This window comes from Leiobunum rupestre, chromosome 5 (genome assembly GCF_980474605.1).
Source record: "Leiobunum rupestre chromosome 5, qqLeiRupe1.1.hap1, whole genome shotgun sequence".
NCBI lineage: Eukaryota > Metazoa > Arthropoda > Arachnida > Opiliones > Sclerosomatidae > Leiobunum > Leiobunum rupestre.
In genome coordinates this window covers 18,253,761-18,271,708 of record NC_143388.1, presented here as the reverse complement: position 1 = coordinate 18,271,708, position 17,948 = coordinate 18,253,761, and the positions used below count along the sequence as shown (strand labels likewise).

Genomic DNA, 17,948 nt, shown 5'->3' with positions numbered 1-17,948 from the left:
ACACTTTAGAAAGCGTTATAGAAATTAGTATGGAATACTTCCTATAGAAATATAAAGAGTGGTTTCGATACATATCACGAATAATGGATGTATTTGGGAGGGGGCGCAATTTACTTTCGCCTATTCTAGAAGGGGGAGGGGGCTGACATAGTAATGTTTTGCTAATTCGACCAAGAAAGGGGGGGGGGTCTGCGAATACTGGCGATTTTCGACTTTTTAAAAAAAATTAACTGCAATTACTGTGAACAATGTTCGTGCGTGCATGCATGCGGCAGCTCCCCCCCCCCCCCCCCCATAGTTTTGCCCTTATGGGTACGGGCGCGCTCTATCGAATATTAAGATAGGCAAATCATTTATTTATAATATTAAGCACATTTTGTTTATGGTAGATGGAGATAAAAATATTTAGTGTGGATAGCATCATTTATTTTATTTAATTAATTACCTTCCAAAAAAACATACAAATCACAAATATATTGTTTTTCAGATAAATTTAAGGAAATACATTTTCTTATTAAATCATCAATTTTAAAGCAAATAGCATTTTCATTTCTTTCTACTTGTTTGAAATTTTTCAAATCGCACGTTATTCCTTGAGTAATTTGCATTGGATTTGCAGTAGCTATTTTCAATTTGTGTCCAATTATATAAACCATTCCCGCAAGCGTGCTGTAAATGCTTTTAATTTTAATATTTAAATATTTTCCTTCAATATAAGAGGTTTTGTAACAATTTTCCCGACATTTACTTTTCTGATTATCTATAGCGTATAAAATGCCGTTAATTTGAAATTTAGAATGGCTACTAATATTTCCAGTTTCGACGTTTACGTTAAAGTCCCGCAGTAGTTTTTCGTCCTTTCTGCTCAAGTAAAGTTTCTGAGATTTTCCTAAAATTACGCTTTTAGAAGGAGATCTATTTGATGGAAAATAACTGTAATAGTTTGTTAAGCTTTGAAAATATTCTTCTAAACGGCGATTATTTTTAAATGGATTTTGCTCAGATATTAAAGATGGTAAAAACTGCAGAAGTAGAAATTTATTTGAAATTTGTACCTGTATTTTCTGGGTGCCATTGAATAGTTTCAAAAGCCTGCCATTATTCATCTCGAAAGGGAAAGCCGAATACAACCAGAGGGGACCCCAACGCGAAACGCATTCGACTAAATGTGATAATTGATGAATATTGAATGTCATATGTGGTATTCCATAAAGCGTTTGATAGCCTTTCATAAAACAATTAATAGCAATCTGTATCTGGAATAACTCGTCGACTTTCACTGTAGGAGCGAGCAGAGTGTGAAAAATATGTATAAGAATTAACCAATTCTGGTAAAATTATCTTTTTAAAATTCCCTTTAATACGAATGGAGAGTAAAAAAGGGCCCAATTGCGCCATTCCGAAGCTTTCCAAAAAGCTCGCTTTGTAAAGGAGCGAGGTTTTCTAGAAAACTCTTTGGGAACTTTAATCGAAAGAAGGCGGTCATCCAGATCAGATATTTTATTACCTAAATAGAAATCTCGGGTGTGAGACGAGCTATCGAGCCACATATTTGTCGTGGTTTTCACAATACCTTGACAAAAACAATGCATGTAATCAACTACTACGTCCTGACATATATCAAAATAATTCAGAAAAAGCAAAGCCGATGGCCCTTTTATTCCCCTAGATGCTAGTCCTGTTTCAGTTGCTTTAATGGCGTCCTGTAAAACTGAATCCTTGGTTCTTTTTATCCTCTCTTTTTCGCTTGTAAAAGGGTAAACCCTAAGAAAACCGTTTCCTTTCGCAACAACTTCGCCAGTTGCGAAACAAAATGAACATCCGTTTTCGCCATTAAATTGAGCTATGTTAGTGCACTTGGCTCGTGCGGGAGCATCTACCGTGCAAGGACCAGAGAATACGCGGGATTCCACAATTACATTATTTTTATTTTTCCATTGCAAATCTTGGCTTGACAATTCGTTCAAAATTTCAATAAATGGTTTCAAAAAGCAGATCATATTGGGCTGTTTTTCTCCGAACCAAAGACCAGCCATCAGCGTATTCCTCGCGCGAATTCTTAGAGGTAACTCGTTTATTAAAAACTGAGTGGGCCAAATAGCAAATTTCGACGATTTAAACACCTGAACTCCGTCTGTATTCCACGTTAGTGTTACGTCATTTTGTTTGAGGTTCAAACAAGCGTATCCCTCACTTTCCGTTATGTCACTGTTATCAAACTGATGACCAGGTTTAATTAAATCAGGTGATATTGATTCTAAAAGATTTTTGACTTGATTCTTTACATCAAGCATAATAAAATAATTACCGTTATTAATCAGCTCGTCACGTGAGTACACCGATTCGCAAATATTACAGGACAAGGAGTCTTTTTGCTCAGAATGGTCGCCAAGATAATTGAACTCGCAATTTTCGCAATAAAAATGTGGAATTACCATGGACTTAGACTTTTCAAAGTTTTTTAAGAAGAGATATTTTGTTAAGGGAAACTCTTTCGTTACATTTGAAGGCATATGCCAATGTATTAGCTGCAGCAAACTTTTTGTAGCTTCTTCAGAGGTGTGATGACGCAGAATATGAGCCATTATCAACAACAAGCTCTCCTTCCGCGATAGCTGACTGTTTTCGTACAGTGGCGAATCCTATAGTAATAACCGTAATAATATGGTAGGGAATTATTTCAGTTTCAATGTCTTATATATTTTATAGTTTATAATCTTACAAGATGTGTTTTATCTTCATTTCCACATTGAAATTCTTCATTTTCAATTTGTCTTTCATCGCAACTGGTTGAACTTCTTGAATCGGACGAATAACCAAGTTCAAATCCACTAATAAAATATTTAAAAATATATATAAATATTTCGTTGTGTTTATTTTGTTTCTTTTATTTTTTACCGTATTTCAGCCGTTGGGGTATCGATATCAGTAATCTCGTAGTCATTCTCGTTTAAATCCATCCCAGTATTTGGTCTGCCACAAATGGACCTCTGTTCAATATCGCTTTGAGCAATAGTCGCGGAATTATTATTATTATTTCTTGCCATAGATTGTACACGTTTCTTTGTTTTATATCTGAAGCGAGATTGCCTAGGTATACTTTTTAAGTGGCTAGCCAAATAATCCTTATATCCTTATAGCCGACACCATACCGTGTGACTCTCAAAAAAAAAAGTTACCGCACATTATTTTTAAACAATTAATAAGATAGTAATTTAGCTTGACAGCACTGTTATGTTAGACACATCCAGGGGATTTATAACTTTTTTATCTTTCATAACCAGCTTGATCTGCTTAAGAAGGAAGATTTTTTCAAAATTCCAAAACAGAAGTAACTTGCGATATTCATAGTCGAAATACAAAACTCTGGTAAATAGCTGGTGGCTGTAACCCGGCCACCTGAATTAATGGCTTCAAAAACCGCTTGATGATTTAGGCCTAAGTTGGTGCCTTGAGTATTAGCCTAGCTGATTATAATTATTATTATTATTATTATTATTATTATTATTACTTAGACAAATGAAAGAACTGAAATTTTTTGGGGGCTTTGTGATAGCCACCATCGAATTTTAACACTTTGTTTTGTAAAAACGTTTTGTTTGTATTCCGTTCCGCTATTGAAAATATATACTTCAACGACTGGAGATTTTACCACTAATAATCAAGCTGAGCTTAAGTTCTTTAGTTTTTAAGTAGCTCTTACGATTTTATCAAGCGTAAAATATGCATTTTTGTTAAAAATAACAAGCCGAAAAAATTCCGTCTGAATCTTTTCAATATTGGAAAATTATTCCGAGAGAAACGTTGAACACAGTACATGTTTTTTTTCTAATTGCTGTTATAATAATAATAGTGGTTTATTTCGTGTAAATAAACAGCACATAAAGAAATGACCGACAAGTATTCATAATTATGATTAATGTACAATTATAAGAGACCAAACCGAGTACGGATTTTTGGACAGTTATTTTACAATAACCTTTTATCAAATCGTAAAAAATATTTAAGAGATAAAGGTTACATAAGGCCGAATTGTTTATTAGTCGAAAAAAACGCCAGTCGTTGTTGTTTATATTTTAATGGCGGAACGGAATATTGACAAAGAAGAAAAGACAAAACCAAGTGTTAAAATTCGAAGGTGGCGACGCGAAAGCCCGTGAAATTTTCTCAGTTCTTCTTTTATTTGTCGGAGTATAATTAGCTGTGACTACAGCTCTGAAATAAATATTGACAAAAAGTGTGTTTTATAAAAGAGATTTTACGTTTTAAAAGCTAAATAATTATTTGATACAATATTATTATCAGAAACCGCGAACGGATTTTTTTGTTTTACCCTTAGCATAAACGTCATTCTAATAGGACTCCCCTTGAATTAAAACACCTGTTTCCACTACGAGTGTTTGAAAAAAAAACGTCTCGACTGGTTATATTAAATATTCGTCCTTGAAAGTTTTAAAAGAATCTATTTCACGTGCTTAAATTACTTTTTAAATACCGAACGCAATGACGTACTAAATATAAAATATAATAAACAGGTTTATTTGTACAACCTTCTTTCGGTATCTAATTAGATTCGTATAACATAGCCTGGCGATTAACTATTTATTTTTATTATATACTAAAATATGTTAAAAACAAAGGACAACTTTATCGATTTCTTAAAAATTTTAAAACTACTAAGTTAAGAGAAAGTCCAAATTTTATCTCACATGAAAACTGTTCGCGCTTCTAAGCAAGCGTCTCTTGGATCTTTTAGTTGAAGTGAGAATTTATGTCATTTTGTAACAATGAGCTCGGAAATGGTGCAATGGTGTTTATTGATTACAATTTAGAAAAGTAAATAACGGATTTAAACACTATTTTTTTCAATCGAAGGTGTCCATGGCTACACGGCGTCGTTAAAAATTTTAAACTATAGATCAAATTTAAGTCCTTAAAATTTTTTTAAAAAAACAGTAGATTATTTCAATTTTGCCATTTTTAGATGAGTCTTAGACGATTTCAAGATTTACGTTTTTCAATAAGAACATTACAACGTAGTAAGGTTTTTCAATTAGAACATAAGTTATCCGAAATTTTGATCACTTTAATGCTTTCAAGATTATTTAAAAATATAAGTAATTCAATTTGTGGCACTGGGATTTTAATTTATGTGAGGTGAATATTTATAGGTATGGGTTCACCTTTGGTACTTGTGACCGGCGCAACTGGTTACGTCGCCTCTCATGTAATACAAGTGTTACTAAAAAACGACTACAGAGTCCGTGGTACGGTTCGGAATATAACGGACAAGAAAAAGTACGCGCACTTGAAAGATTTGTCGGCCGACTATGAAAGGTAAGACAAACCATGGTCCTCCAGGGCTGCTAAATTATTACGCAGCACATTTTTGCTTAGAAGTGGTTATCAGACCCTATGAGGTGATTAAAGAGGGTACAAATTACTGTGACCCGTACTGTGTGTGGAAGCCAGATGGGATCATTGGGTTTGAAATCTTTATGCAATTTATCTACAAAGTTATATCAAGATACTATGTATCAAATAAAAATTTGCACAGGAAAATTTAAAATGTCACCAAGTAGTCAAAACGTTTCAATGGAGAGTTTTGTAGTTAGAAATCATTAGAGAAAATTAGAAAATGCAAATTAATTCAAATCGAATTGTCATTCAGAGCTGTTACTCTATTGATATCTTAGGCTTCTAGGGGAATTTGGTTTGTTTTATGGCGAAATTGACACATTTTGCAGTTAAATGTTTAGGTTATCAAAGTTAATTGATTACGGATTTTAATCTCACCTCTATCCGAGGAAAACTATTTGAATAAATGTAGTGAAAAGCTTTTGGGGTACAATTAATAAACAAATATTTGGTTGTCACGGGATCCTTATTTATTTTTGGTTGTTTCTAGGGCCTAGAACGCCTTTGTGGTTTTGGCTCGGGTTTGGTGATGATCTTTAATGAAGCAAAGATAAACCAATTCTAAATAAACCAGTTAATTCTGAAACGCTATTTTGATTATATAGTAATTCTAGATTACAAAATTTATTAGTTTTAAATATAATTAATTAGTGAAAACTAAGTAAAAACCGTTTTAAGATTGTTTGTTTTAAGGTTTCAATTTGGTTTAGGCATACTGTTACTAAAAATCTCCATTGACTGATTGATAGTTTAGAAGGCTTAAGTCGATTATCATAGCCTCCAATGGCCTCCAGCCACTGCCGCCACCTCTTTCAGATTTCAAATAGACTTCATTTCACCACAATTTATAATTCATTCACAACCAAACTGATTTTCATAGCTATTGCGTAATCAAGATGTTTTCTCAGCACAGAGCCCTCTAGTGTCTAAAATAAGCGAGACTTCCGCTAAGCCGAAATATCTGGTTTCCGATAGATAGGCGGAATATTAGGCTAAAATGATAAAAATTTATCGGCGTCACGAGCTCATGTTTTTTTTATTACGCATGATTCGCACGCGCACTTCTAAACAAAACCAAAGCCCCTGGCGACTCCAGAACGTGCTCTCCCATATTAGGCTTAAATTTTTATCAAAAATTATTCATCTAAAATGGTAAGTCGCGAGTCCAAGTCACAGCTTGAAGAGAGTATCAGTGCCGAAAAAAGGTTCAGTTAGAAAATTAGCATTAAAGCAATAGGAAGTGTCATAACTATTGTTATTATGTTACTTATGATGCTACGAACCATAGCTTACGTTTGATAAAGCACTAAATCAGTATGGATATTCCAAATGGGAGGATGCAGCTACCGAATGAACTATGGCTACGATCAGAATTATGTAATAAATACATTTTCCAATTTGCAGAAATCCCGTTGGTATGGTCGAAGCCAATCTTCTCGGAGATCATGGCTGGGATGAAGCTGTTGAAGGTTGCCAATATGTCATCCACACAGCGATTCCGAATCCGAGCGAAATGCCTTCGGACGAGGAAGAGATCATTCGACCAACCGTGGATGGCACAATGCGCCTTCTCCAAGCGTGCGCCAAAGAATCCCGCAAAGGAGTTCTCAAAAGGGTCGTGATGCTTCAACTTATCGCCGCCATTTCTGGAGAGCCTGTTGAAAATTGTGGCCGTGTTTACAACGAAGATGACTTTACTGATATTAAGTACCTAGGAACAAATTATACATTTTTAGTCGTTGTGAATATAAATAGGCCATTCATCTAAGTAATCTGTTGTGGTTAAGTGCACCCGTCAAAGTAACACTGGCTGACAACAATTAAAGTGCGTTCACACCATGCATGGGGTCAATTGGTAAAGCCAGGGATGCGTGGTAGGGTTTGCAATTTTGAAGTGTCCAGATTGGAATGTTGGTTTATATTAGGATTAAAATCTGCCTTTCTTACGTCGACGATCGGACGATGTTTTATTTAACGGCCAATTTCAGGCTTCAAAAGTTAGTTGGCGTTTTTAAATTATTTAAAATCTTGGCTTTTCATGAAACTGTTGAAACACCAGAGATAAAATAAGTTCTTGGCTTTCACTTAAAGCAAATTTTCGTTACTTTTAGTATTTCTAACATACAATTAAATAACTTGGGGTAAATAGTTTAATTTAAAAGGCTCGGTTTTGATTTGTTTTGTTACGCTTATATTAAATTTAGATTTTATGGAAAAACATTTTCAATTTAGGTAATTAAATAATTTATGAAAACATTTTGAAAAGGCACGTGAAGAGCATTTGGAAGTCCCACTTTAGCTATCTTTGTCGATGCTTATTTGTTTACTAAACTCAATTTAATGTGTAATATAATATACTGAAAATACATATTGGAACGTCTCTGTTTTGGCCAAACGCTAATTTGACAATATCTGTTTTGGCACAACACATATTTGACACAACGCTTATTTCACTATTGATATTTGACACAACACTTATTTCACTATTGATATTTGGACACAACACTTTTTTAACAACAGGGCCTTCGGAATGATTCGAAATTAGAAAATTGTATTTTTTATGAAATACCGTGGTCTTATATTTTAAGAAAACTACTTAACTACTGTCTCCAATTTAAATATGACTTAATGGAGCTAAAATTATAAGAAAGCTTTTTTTCTATGGACTATTTACTCACCAACTAACAAGGAGACTACCCGAGGTGTAACTCATAGATTTTGTTTAAATTCAGGGATTAAGTAGACCTTCATGTAACTTAAAAAAAAACGCAAGGAAAAAAATGCGATGGGCTTTAGTTTTACCATGGCAACCGAAAACGTTTTTGACAACTAAAATATTATATTTATCTATGTAAATTAACATGGCAAAATCGAAGATTCTAAGGGCCCCTTATGAAACTATTCAAAATTTCCAAGATTTTTTTTAAACCAAGGTGGTTAAATTTGGGTAAATATCTAATTTTGGATAAACATATCATTTTGGTTAAATATATAATTTCGGGTAAATATCTAATTTTGGGCAAATATCTAAATTTGGGTAAATGTCTAATTTTGGGAAATTGTCTCATTTTGGATAAATATCTCATTTTGGTTAAATATATCATTTTGGATAAATATCTAATTTTGGGTAAATGTCTAATTTTGGGTAAATGTCTAATTTTGGGTAAATGTCTTATTTTGGGTAAATGTCTTATTTTGGGTGAATGTCTTATTTTGGGTAAATGTCTTATTTTGGGTAAATATCTAATTTTGGGTAAATATCTAAATTGTGTAAATATCTAAATTTTGGTAAACTTCTAAATTTGGGTCATTCCACGACAAATCGACCAAATGTTTAAGAATTTTCCACCCTACCTTTTTAGATTTGGATAAAAATTAGTCTTAGGGTTATTCTGGTTGATAAAACTGAATAAATTTGGGTAAATATTTTAATTAAAATGGGTAAATTTACTATAAATATCTATAAATTCAGGTAAATTTACTATAACTATCTATAAATTCAGGTAAATTTACTAAAAATATCTATAAATTCAGGTAAATTTACTATTATATCTAAATTCAGGTAAATTGGGTAAACTCATATTAGATGAATAAATTTTGGTAGATTGATCAGGTACTGTAAATTGGGTAAATTCATATCTAATTCAATTGGTCGTGGAATGACCCCAAATTTAGAAAATTACCAAAATTCAGATATTTACCCAAAATTCAGATATTTACCCAAAATGAGATATTTACCCAAAATGAGATATTTACCCAAAATGAGATATTTACCCAAAATGAGATATTTACCCAAAATGATATATTTACCCAAAATTAGATATTTACCCAAAATTAGATATTTACCCAAAATTAGATATTTACCCAAAATTAGATATTTACTCAAAATTAGATATTTACCCAAAATTATATATTTAACCAAAATGAGATATTTACCCAAAATTTAATGTTTACCCAAAATTAGATATTTATCCAAAATGAGATATTTACCCAAAATTTGATGTTTACCCAAAATTAGATATTTATCCAAAATGAGATATTTACCCAAAATTATATATTTAACCAAAATGAGATAAATATCCAAATGAGATATTTACCCAAATCTTGGAAATTTTGAATAGTTTCATAAGGGACCCTTAGAATCTTCGATTTTGCCATGTTAATTTACATAGATAAATATAATATTTTAGTTGTAAAAAACGTTTTCGGTTGCTATGGTAAAACTAAAGCCCATGACATTTGGTCCCTTTGGGGTTTTTTAAGTTACATGAAGGTCTACTTAATCCCTAAATTTAAACAAAATCGATGAGTTACACCTCGGGTAGTCTCCTTACAAAGTAAGTGTCTTTCCGATATGATTGTTAATATAACGTTAATAGTTCTACACGGCTCTCCAGTTTTTCGCCTTTATCCTCCACCTATTTATCTACATCGTGATATGTGCATATGATTTTTATAAGTTTAAATAAAATACATTAATGCACGTAGTGACGTAGATGAGATCTGTGACTTTTTTTATTGTGGTAAAAACAGATGTTATTTTTCCTCCATGGGCCTGATGCGAGTAATCAGGGGTGAGCTTGTGTAATGGCCACGCCAACGGGGGTATACGTGGGGAAAGGGTGAGGCTAGTGGTGGTCCTCACACGGCCTTCCACATTATCTGCCTCCCAGACGCTCGGGAATGCAGGACTACGCCATTTGTCTCGGCCAGAGGTCGGTTGCTTAATTAGTTACAAAACTTTCTGTACAGTTGGTTTTATACTAGTATTAACTAGTAAAGGGGCTATTGTACCAGGTGGTGAAGGATCGTTTTTATACCAATATAAAATTCGGAAATCGAAAAAAGTATCTTAAAAATATTTCGTAAATTCTCCTTTTTGAATTTTGATAATGCTAATCACCGCATACAAGGCATTTCGAGGAAACCCAAGGGTTTGCACTTATGCTCTCCTTGGGTTTGGGTTGTAATTTATTATCGTCCTCCTTTCGTCTACAATTTTAACTTCGATTTTCTTGATTTGATTGGGTCCACGTATAAGAAGTTTGTTGACTATAGGGGGAATTCATAAACGTCGTACGCAAAAATATTGCGTACGACGAATTTTGCGGACGACGAAAAATATTGCATACAACGCGAATTCATATAACAAAAAATGCGTTCTGCAAATTTTTACTTTTAAAAAAAACCGGAAATCGTATTTGACCAATCAGAAGAGAGGCTGTAGCAGGCGATCCAAGTTCGGTTAAAAGCGGGCGGCGCGCTTTGTTTTTAGTAAAGCGTTTTTCCCTTAAAAATGTCATCCGACGAGGAAACAGAAACACGACAACAATATTGGCATCCAAAAGAGTTGGAAGTACTAATAAGATGCTTGGAAAGTAGAAAAGAACTAGTGAGAGGGGAATTAAATCCAAATGGAAAATATGAGACTAATTTGGATTTAAAAGAAGCTTGGGCAGAAGTAGGCCTAATAATAACCGCTGAAGGTTTGGGAGTTAAAAGAACTGGAAAGAATACTAGGAACAAATGGAATGATCTGAAGACAAGAACAAAAAAGAAAGCTCAGCTTGTCAGTCAGGATCGAATTCAAACAGGTGGAGGAAAATCAAAGGCCAAGCCACTAACTGAGCTTGAAAATAAAGTATTAGATCTTATGGGAAAAGATTCAGTATTTGGAATAAAAGGAGTTGACTCTTTTGCAACGGGGGGAGTAGCTTGCCACAACAAATATTTGAAACCTGCAGCTGAAAAAGAGGTAATATTTTTAACAAAAAGGTTTGTAATTTTTGTTAATGGTTTACATTTTTCAGGCTAAAAATAACTCGGTCAAACCTGGTCATTCTGGTGTGGTTCTTAAAAATGTAACTCAAAAGAGTCAAAACCAAGAAAGGAAGCGTTCACGTTCCATGCAAAATCAATGCAAAGCAATCGTTAAAAAAAATAAACCTGTGACGTTCACAAGGAAGGAATTATTTGCAGACAGTCCATCACCTCCTCAGCTACATCAGTTTGATTCCATTACTTCTGAATCTGGTAATCTTACAACCAGTCTTGAATGATTTCGGTTTCATTTGAAAACTAATTGTTTTTATATATATTTCTTAGGAAATGTGATTTCCCCAAATCAAACTCAAAAGAGTCAAACGCGAGACAGTAAGGGTTCACGTTCTAGGCAAAATCAAGACAAAGCAAGTGTTAAAAAAAATAAATCTGTAAACTTAACAAGGAAGGAACTATTCACAGACAATCCATCTCCTCCGCATCTAAATCAGTTTGACTCCGTTACTTCTGAATCTGGTAATCTTACTACCTGTCTTGAATAATTTCGAAAACTAATTGTTTTCTTTATATTTATCTTAGGAAATTTATTTTCCTCAAATCAAACTTGCGTGAAGTCAAGTTCCCAGTCTATTCTAACCCCCGCATTGAACCAAAAAAATGCATACAAATTTTATACTTCTAATAGTTCAAACAGAGTTAGCTTAGCACAGTCTCGCTATCACCAGGAAGAACGAGAAGTTCCTAGATCTCATGAATCCCCAGTTCCAACATTTCTTAGCCAACCAACTAATGGAACTCCAATTACACCAGTTTTTGTAACCCCTATTCGATCTCTTACACCCATTTCAACCAATCTCTCACCAGTTAGACACCAAGCTTCTAGGCCTACTGAAAACAATTCTGGTTTGCAAACTCTGAGTCCTTCCAATTGTTTCACTATGACAAACAAACAAATGAAACTTACTTAGCTCCTTCTGTCGTGAAGAAAGTTTTGCAAAATCAAGAAGGTACCAAAGAAACAGTAAAACAATTGATGGAGCTGATAGACAATCACTTCACAACAATAAACACTTCACTAATAAATATGTAAAACCAGGTTCAAATACAAAGTGGTAAATTTGAAGAAATGAACCAGTCACTTAGAAACATTGGCATGCATTTGGGAAGTTTGGTTAATATAAAAAAATTTGAATTAGAGTTGCAAGGCAAAGCCTCTGGAATTCAAGTTTGCTTTGACGAGTGCAAAGATCCCTGTCAAACTGTGCCACTAAGATCCCATAAGTAAACTTGTTTTCAGTTTCTGAAATAGTTTCAAATAGATAAAACATGCTGTTTTTATTAAGTTTTTATTATTATTACATTTTTAGTGTTCATTTCTAACTTTTAATACAAGTATAAATAAAACTTGAGTTTTGGGAAAAAATTTACATTTTCTCTACTTTCTTCGGTTAAGCCTAAATAAATTTTCTGTTAATTGTTTGCGAAGTTCAAAACCCATCCTGGTAAGTTGAGCATCACTAGCAACTTCAGGCGGAAACCACTCATTTTCATCATCTGTATCATGATCATCATCAGTATTATCATCAGATTCTGGGTCAACTTCATCATCAGGAAGGGGTAATTTCAAACGTAGAGCAATATTGTTCAACATAGCACCTACTGTGACCATTTTGCAAACCTTCTCCGGCTGATAAATCAAACTTCCACCAGTATCATCCAATGCACGAAAACGACTTTTCAAAACTCCAATAGAATTTTCAACAGTCACACGAGCTTTACGAAGGCGCTTATTAAAATATTGCTCTTTCGCGTTATTTGGTTTTAAAAAAGGCACAAGAAGCCATGGTTCCAAAGGATACCCGCTATCACCAAGAATTCGGGCATTGTTGTCAATCTCACCAGTTTGTAGACCGTTTCTAACACCACAATTACGCCATATCATAGAATCATGACACGAACCTGGCCACATGGCAACAATGTCTTCAACAACACGATTGGCATCTACTATCTAAAAAGAGTTATATTTCGAATAGCTTATATTTAATTAAATAACCGTTTTTCAATTCTAATTTACCACTTGGACGTTTATGGAATATTTTCCTTTACGATTCCGATAAACATTGGAATTTTCTACATTTGGCTTCAAAATATTAATGTGAGTGCCATCGATAATTCCAACAACACCTGGAAATCTTTTTTTCCGTAAAAAGTCTAGTTTCTTTTTCTGTTGATCTTCCTTCGTTGTTGGAAACCAAATGAAAGTCCGGATGTGAGGCAACATTGCATCCAAAAACCTCGCAAGTACTCTGCAAACAGTTGGTTGTGAGACTTGATGGTAAATGTCTCTTCCTACGACATGTTGAAAGCTCCCCGTGGCTAAATATGAAATTGCAATCGAAACCTAAAAATATGAATAATTTTGGAATTCACTTCTTATCAAGTTCCAAAAATTTAATAAAATTAAACTTGCCTGGGTTTCAACAGATAGAGCCATGTTTCTCTTTGTTGGGTGTTCTAACGAAATTCTAAGCATATCACATATCTCTAAAATTTCATTTCTTGGTAAACGATAACACTTAATAAAAATATGATCAGGAAATTCTAAAGGATTTGTTCTATCACGGAAAACACGTTCACGTTTAAGATTGGGGATCTCTGCACAGGTCAAAACTTCAAGCAACTCCATTTATAAAGAGAATAAAAAAGTAAAAACTTTAACAAAACTTTCTCTCTCTGCTTGACACACACACTCCCTCCATCTAGCAGCGGTATTTTCGGACTTGCAGATGGTCTCCGTCGTCCGCAGAATTTTTACGTCGTTTTTTGCGTTTTGCAGATGTCAAACGTTTATGAATTCCAACTTGCGGTCGCTTGCAATTTGTTTGCGTACGACGCCTATTTTTTAACATTAGCGTTGTACGCAAATTATTTGCGTACAACGTTTATGAATTCCCCCTTTAATAAGCAAACTATCCTACTCTCAATGTATGTCTTCTTTCCTTAGTCTTCACCAGTAATTAATTATCAAACTTCAATAGACTATTATTATTTTTATGAGACTCATTAGTATATTAATTATTATATTTAAAAAGCATAACGTTTTTATCAATTGAGGTTCCAGCACAAGGCCTGTTTTAAAAATTGCTGGTTTGAAAAATTGCTGTTTTGAAAGACGCGGAAATTGGACATCCAGTTTTAAAAATGGCTAAAACACCGTCAAGTCGTTCTTCTTATCAAAATAACTTGAATTAAATTTCGATTTTAACCTACCTGAAAAAAAAGGATTACAACTCTTGATTTATTTCAGCGGTAACTTGGTCGACGCGCATTGCAAAGCTAAAACATTGGCGGAACGCAAAGCTTGGGATTTCATGAAAAGTCAAGATCATTTTGAATTCGCGGTTATTGTTGGAGGCTTGGCGATTGGACCAGTTTTTCACAATAAAATCGGAACTTCTCAGGAGATCCTTTACAGGATGATGGACCGAAAGAGAATGCCAATGATACCGGAAATATGCGTTCATTTTTGTGACACGCGGGACTTAGCCGAAGCTGCCTTCAACGCTCTACTGGCGGACAAAGCCGCTGGAGCCCGATTGGTTTTTTCTCCTTGGCACATTTGGATCCAAGATATAGCTACAATATTGAAAGCAGAATTTAACGAACAAGGGTAAATATATTACCTTTTGTGTAAATTTGATGTTTTAAAGACTTTTCAGTTAAGAACAAAACAGGCTTGATTATCACATTATTTCCACTCCCCGTTTCAACATCGAGGCCCCACGATCACCAGGAGTCGATAAATGTCATTTTCAATTCTTTCCCAAATGGTTTCGAAGACGTTAAATGACAAAATTTTTATGATTTCTATTGCCTTAATTGATATTGCTATCGTGTGGGTTTCATATTTCCTATCGATTAATGTTTAATTTACAAGTTTTTAGACATCTAGCCCAAACCGTTTCAGAGCTAGACAATAGGCCTAATTTATCCGCACTGCCATTATATTAATCTAGTGACAGATTTGATACGCTTTTCCGACTAGTATTTGCACTACAGTCTTGCAGAATTTAATTAAGCTGGTTTTCGCTGTGAAGTATCCACTTCTTGAAGTTAAACTTACAATCGGTTCCTCTAAGCCTATGGTCAAGTTGTCCGCGCGGTCAATTGTGAGCGATCATCGAATCTCGGTGACTCTACAAGGGAGTTTGGGTTTTTCTCCACTCACTGTAGTATTCGCTTTCCGTAGGAAAATATAAATTGATAGCTGTTATTTCTACGACCACGGCTACAGCTCTTACTCGTACCTAAAATGGCAACAGAAAAGTGCATTCAGTCCCAGAGAGAGATGAAATCTTTGCTGACTGGCGGCTAAGTTTCCACTAGTATTCGTAATGGTGTGACGCTAATTTTTGGCACCTAAAAAGGTTTTTTCTTGCATAAAAATATTAATAGCCTTTGTCACTCAATTTTGGCCAGAACAAACGCATGAAGCGAACTAGTGGAAACCAAGCAAAAGGTGCATTATTCACTCACAGCTTTAAAGAGATTAAAAGTATAGGATTAACGAATTTCTCGAATTTTGGGGAGATTTCTGAAAATTTAGAGAAAGGGTTCATCTTAGGTTAGGTTAGAAGTTGTCTGCTTAACAGCTCACTGGGTAAAACTAAATTATACCAGAGTGTAGATTGTGAAATGTGGATTTTAAATTGATACCCCAAATTTTCAAAACATTACGTTTACCTAAATTTTAAAAATGTAAAAACTTTGAAATACTTTTTTCATTTCTTTTATTTCTAGATATAGGATTCCGCAGACAACCGCACCGTATGCTGTTTTGTGGGTGGCAAGCGCCTTAGACAAGAAACTCCGAAATGCGCTGAAATTTTGCAACAAAGAGTTCAGTTTTGATAGTTCAAAAGCTCTTTCCGTTCTGAACATCAGCCCCAGAGATCCAAAAAGAACAATCATCGATTCCGCTTACAGTTATATTGAAAAAGGAATTGTCCATAAAACGAAGCTGTATCATGGACCAAGCTATTAATAACTCGAAGTTGTATTTTAATTCGTCCGATTTCGCAGTAGAAAAATATTATCTGGTGGAAAAAGGATGACGTTGAAATCGGTTTTCATCTTATATCCAGCTGTAGTTTCTCTTCTCACTGGTAGAAACGTTTTAAATAGAATATAACTCTAGCATAATAACAAGCATTTATCAAAATAACTAAAAATAATTAATTCAATAAAAGTTTAACAAAGGTTTCCGAAAATTAATTTGGCTGTGAATATCAATATATTGTTTCAATGAACAGTAAATGTTCCTTAAAGAAATAGAGAAAAAGTAACTGATGAGTTGGTTTCAAATCGATTAATAAACCATTTGAACAAAATTATATTTCGTGTTCTTCTCCGTCGCCTTTTTATTATTTTAACTGCCATTGAGTTGGGAATAAATAGAGGTACAACTAAATCTGGCTGGCGCGGGACCAATTTCTTTCAATAAGGAAACTTTATCAACTTTATCGTTCTACTGTGGCGGCATCTGTCTCTGTGGTGGCCACTATATGGCAATTGAATTTTTGAGCGAATCTGACGCGAAATTGAAATGTATGATTTCTCGTAACAAACAAACCTTTGAAGTTGTTTAAAAATAATTTTAATCTGTCAACACGATCCTTTTTAACACAAGTTACGATGAGTTAGCTAATAATTATTTATTTTTAGCCATATATCTTTACAAAATATAGATTCCGCTACCGCCTAATTATAAAGATGATTTTCGTACAGTCTTCTCATAACAGGTCCCGCGTAACCATGGCAACCGAAATCGTAATTGTAATTCTAGCAGTATTATTCCCAATTCAATGTTAACAGCGCGTCAGAAGTTTCGTTTCATTACTGCATAAACATATAATTTATTCAAAAATATTCAACTTAAATGACTCTTCGGGTTGTTTTTATAAACAGTTAGATAGCGTTAACACACTTACAAGGAGAGTACCCGAGGTGTTTATTGCCGATTTTGTTCAAAGTCGGGCGTAATGTAGACCTATATGAGATATGAAATTTCCCAAAAGGAGACGTTGCACTACCCATTCGATTTGCTATGGCAACCGAAAATGTTTTTGATCACTTAAAACAATAAAATCTCCATTTAAAAAAGCATGGGAATTTTTCGGTTTCACAGGGTCCTAGCTACGAAAATTTTGAAAATTTTCGAAAATCACGAAATGTGTAATTTGGACCACATTTAGGTAAATTTCATCAAGTTTGGGTAAATTGAAACATTTTAAGGGTAAATTTGTAAAATATTTGGGTAAAATAAGGGGAAAATCTTATTTTGGTTGTAAGCGGTCAAAAACATTTTCGGTTGCCATGGCAAATCGAATCGGTAGTGCAACGCCTCCTTTTGGGAAATTTCATATCTCATATAGGTCCACATTACGGCCGACTTTGAACTAAATCGGCAATAAACACCTCGGGTACTCTCCTTGTTAGCACGAACATTTTCAATAAACCAGGACATCTTCACCATTGTCTTCATTCTTAAAGGATTTCCTTTTGAATTTAAATACCGATTTCCACAACGAGCCTGCTCGTTTGAATATAAAATTAGAAATTAAAACCACGCTCCTCTCTTTTCCCGCTTTTATAAAGATATATTAGCGGCGCTCCTCTCATTTCCGAGCTCCGAGAGAAATGAAAGCGGTGCTTGTCTGTATTCGTGCTCGGTGAAAGCAAGGAGGATA

The 17,948-nt window shown here is 34.2% G+C and overlaps 1 protein-coding gene across 1 annotated transcript; it reads left to right on the top strand.

Moving 5' to 3' along the window:
• The first annotated feature begins 5,173 nt into the window (after positions 1 to 5,173).
• LOC149943702 (uncharacterized) lies at positions 5,174 to 16,402 on the top strand. Its single transcript, XM_090176152.1, has 4 exons — positions 5,174 to 5,337; positions 6,823 to 7,125; positions 14,507 to 14,869; positions 16,000 to 16,402. The coding sequence occupies exons 1-4, from the start codon at positions 5,174 to 5,176 to the stop codon at positions 16,241 to 16,243; spliced, it is 1,074 nt and encodes a 357-aa protein (XP_090032278.1). The 3' UTR covers positions 16,244 to 16,402.
• Positions 16,403 to 17,948: the final 1,546 nt, after the last annotated feature.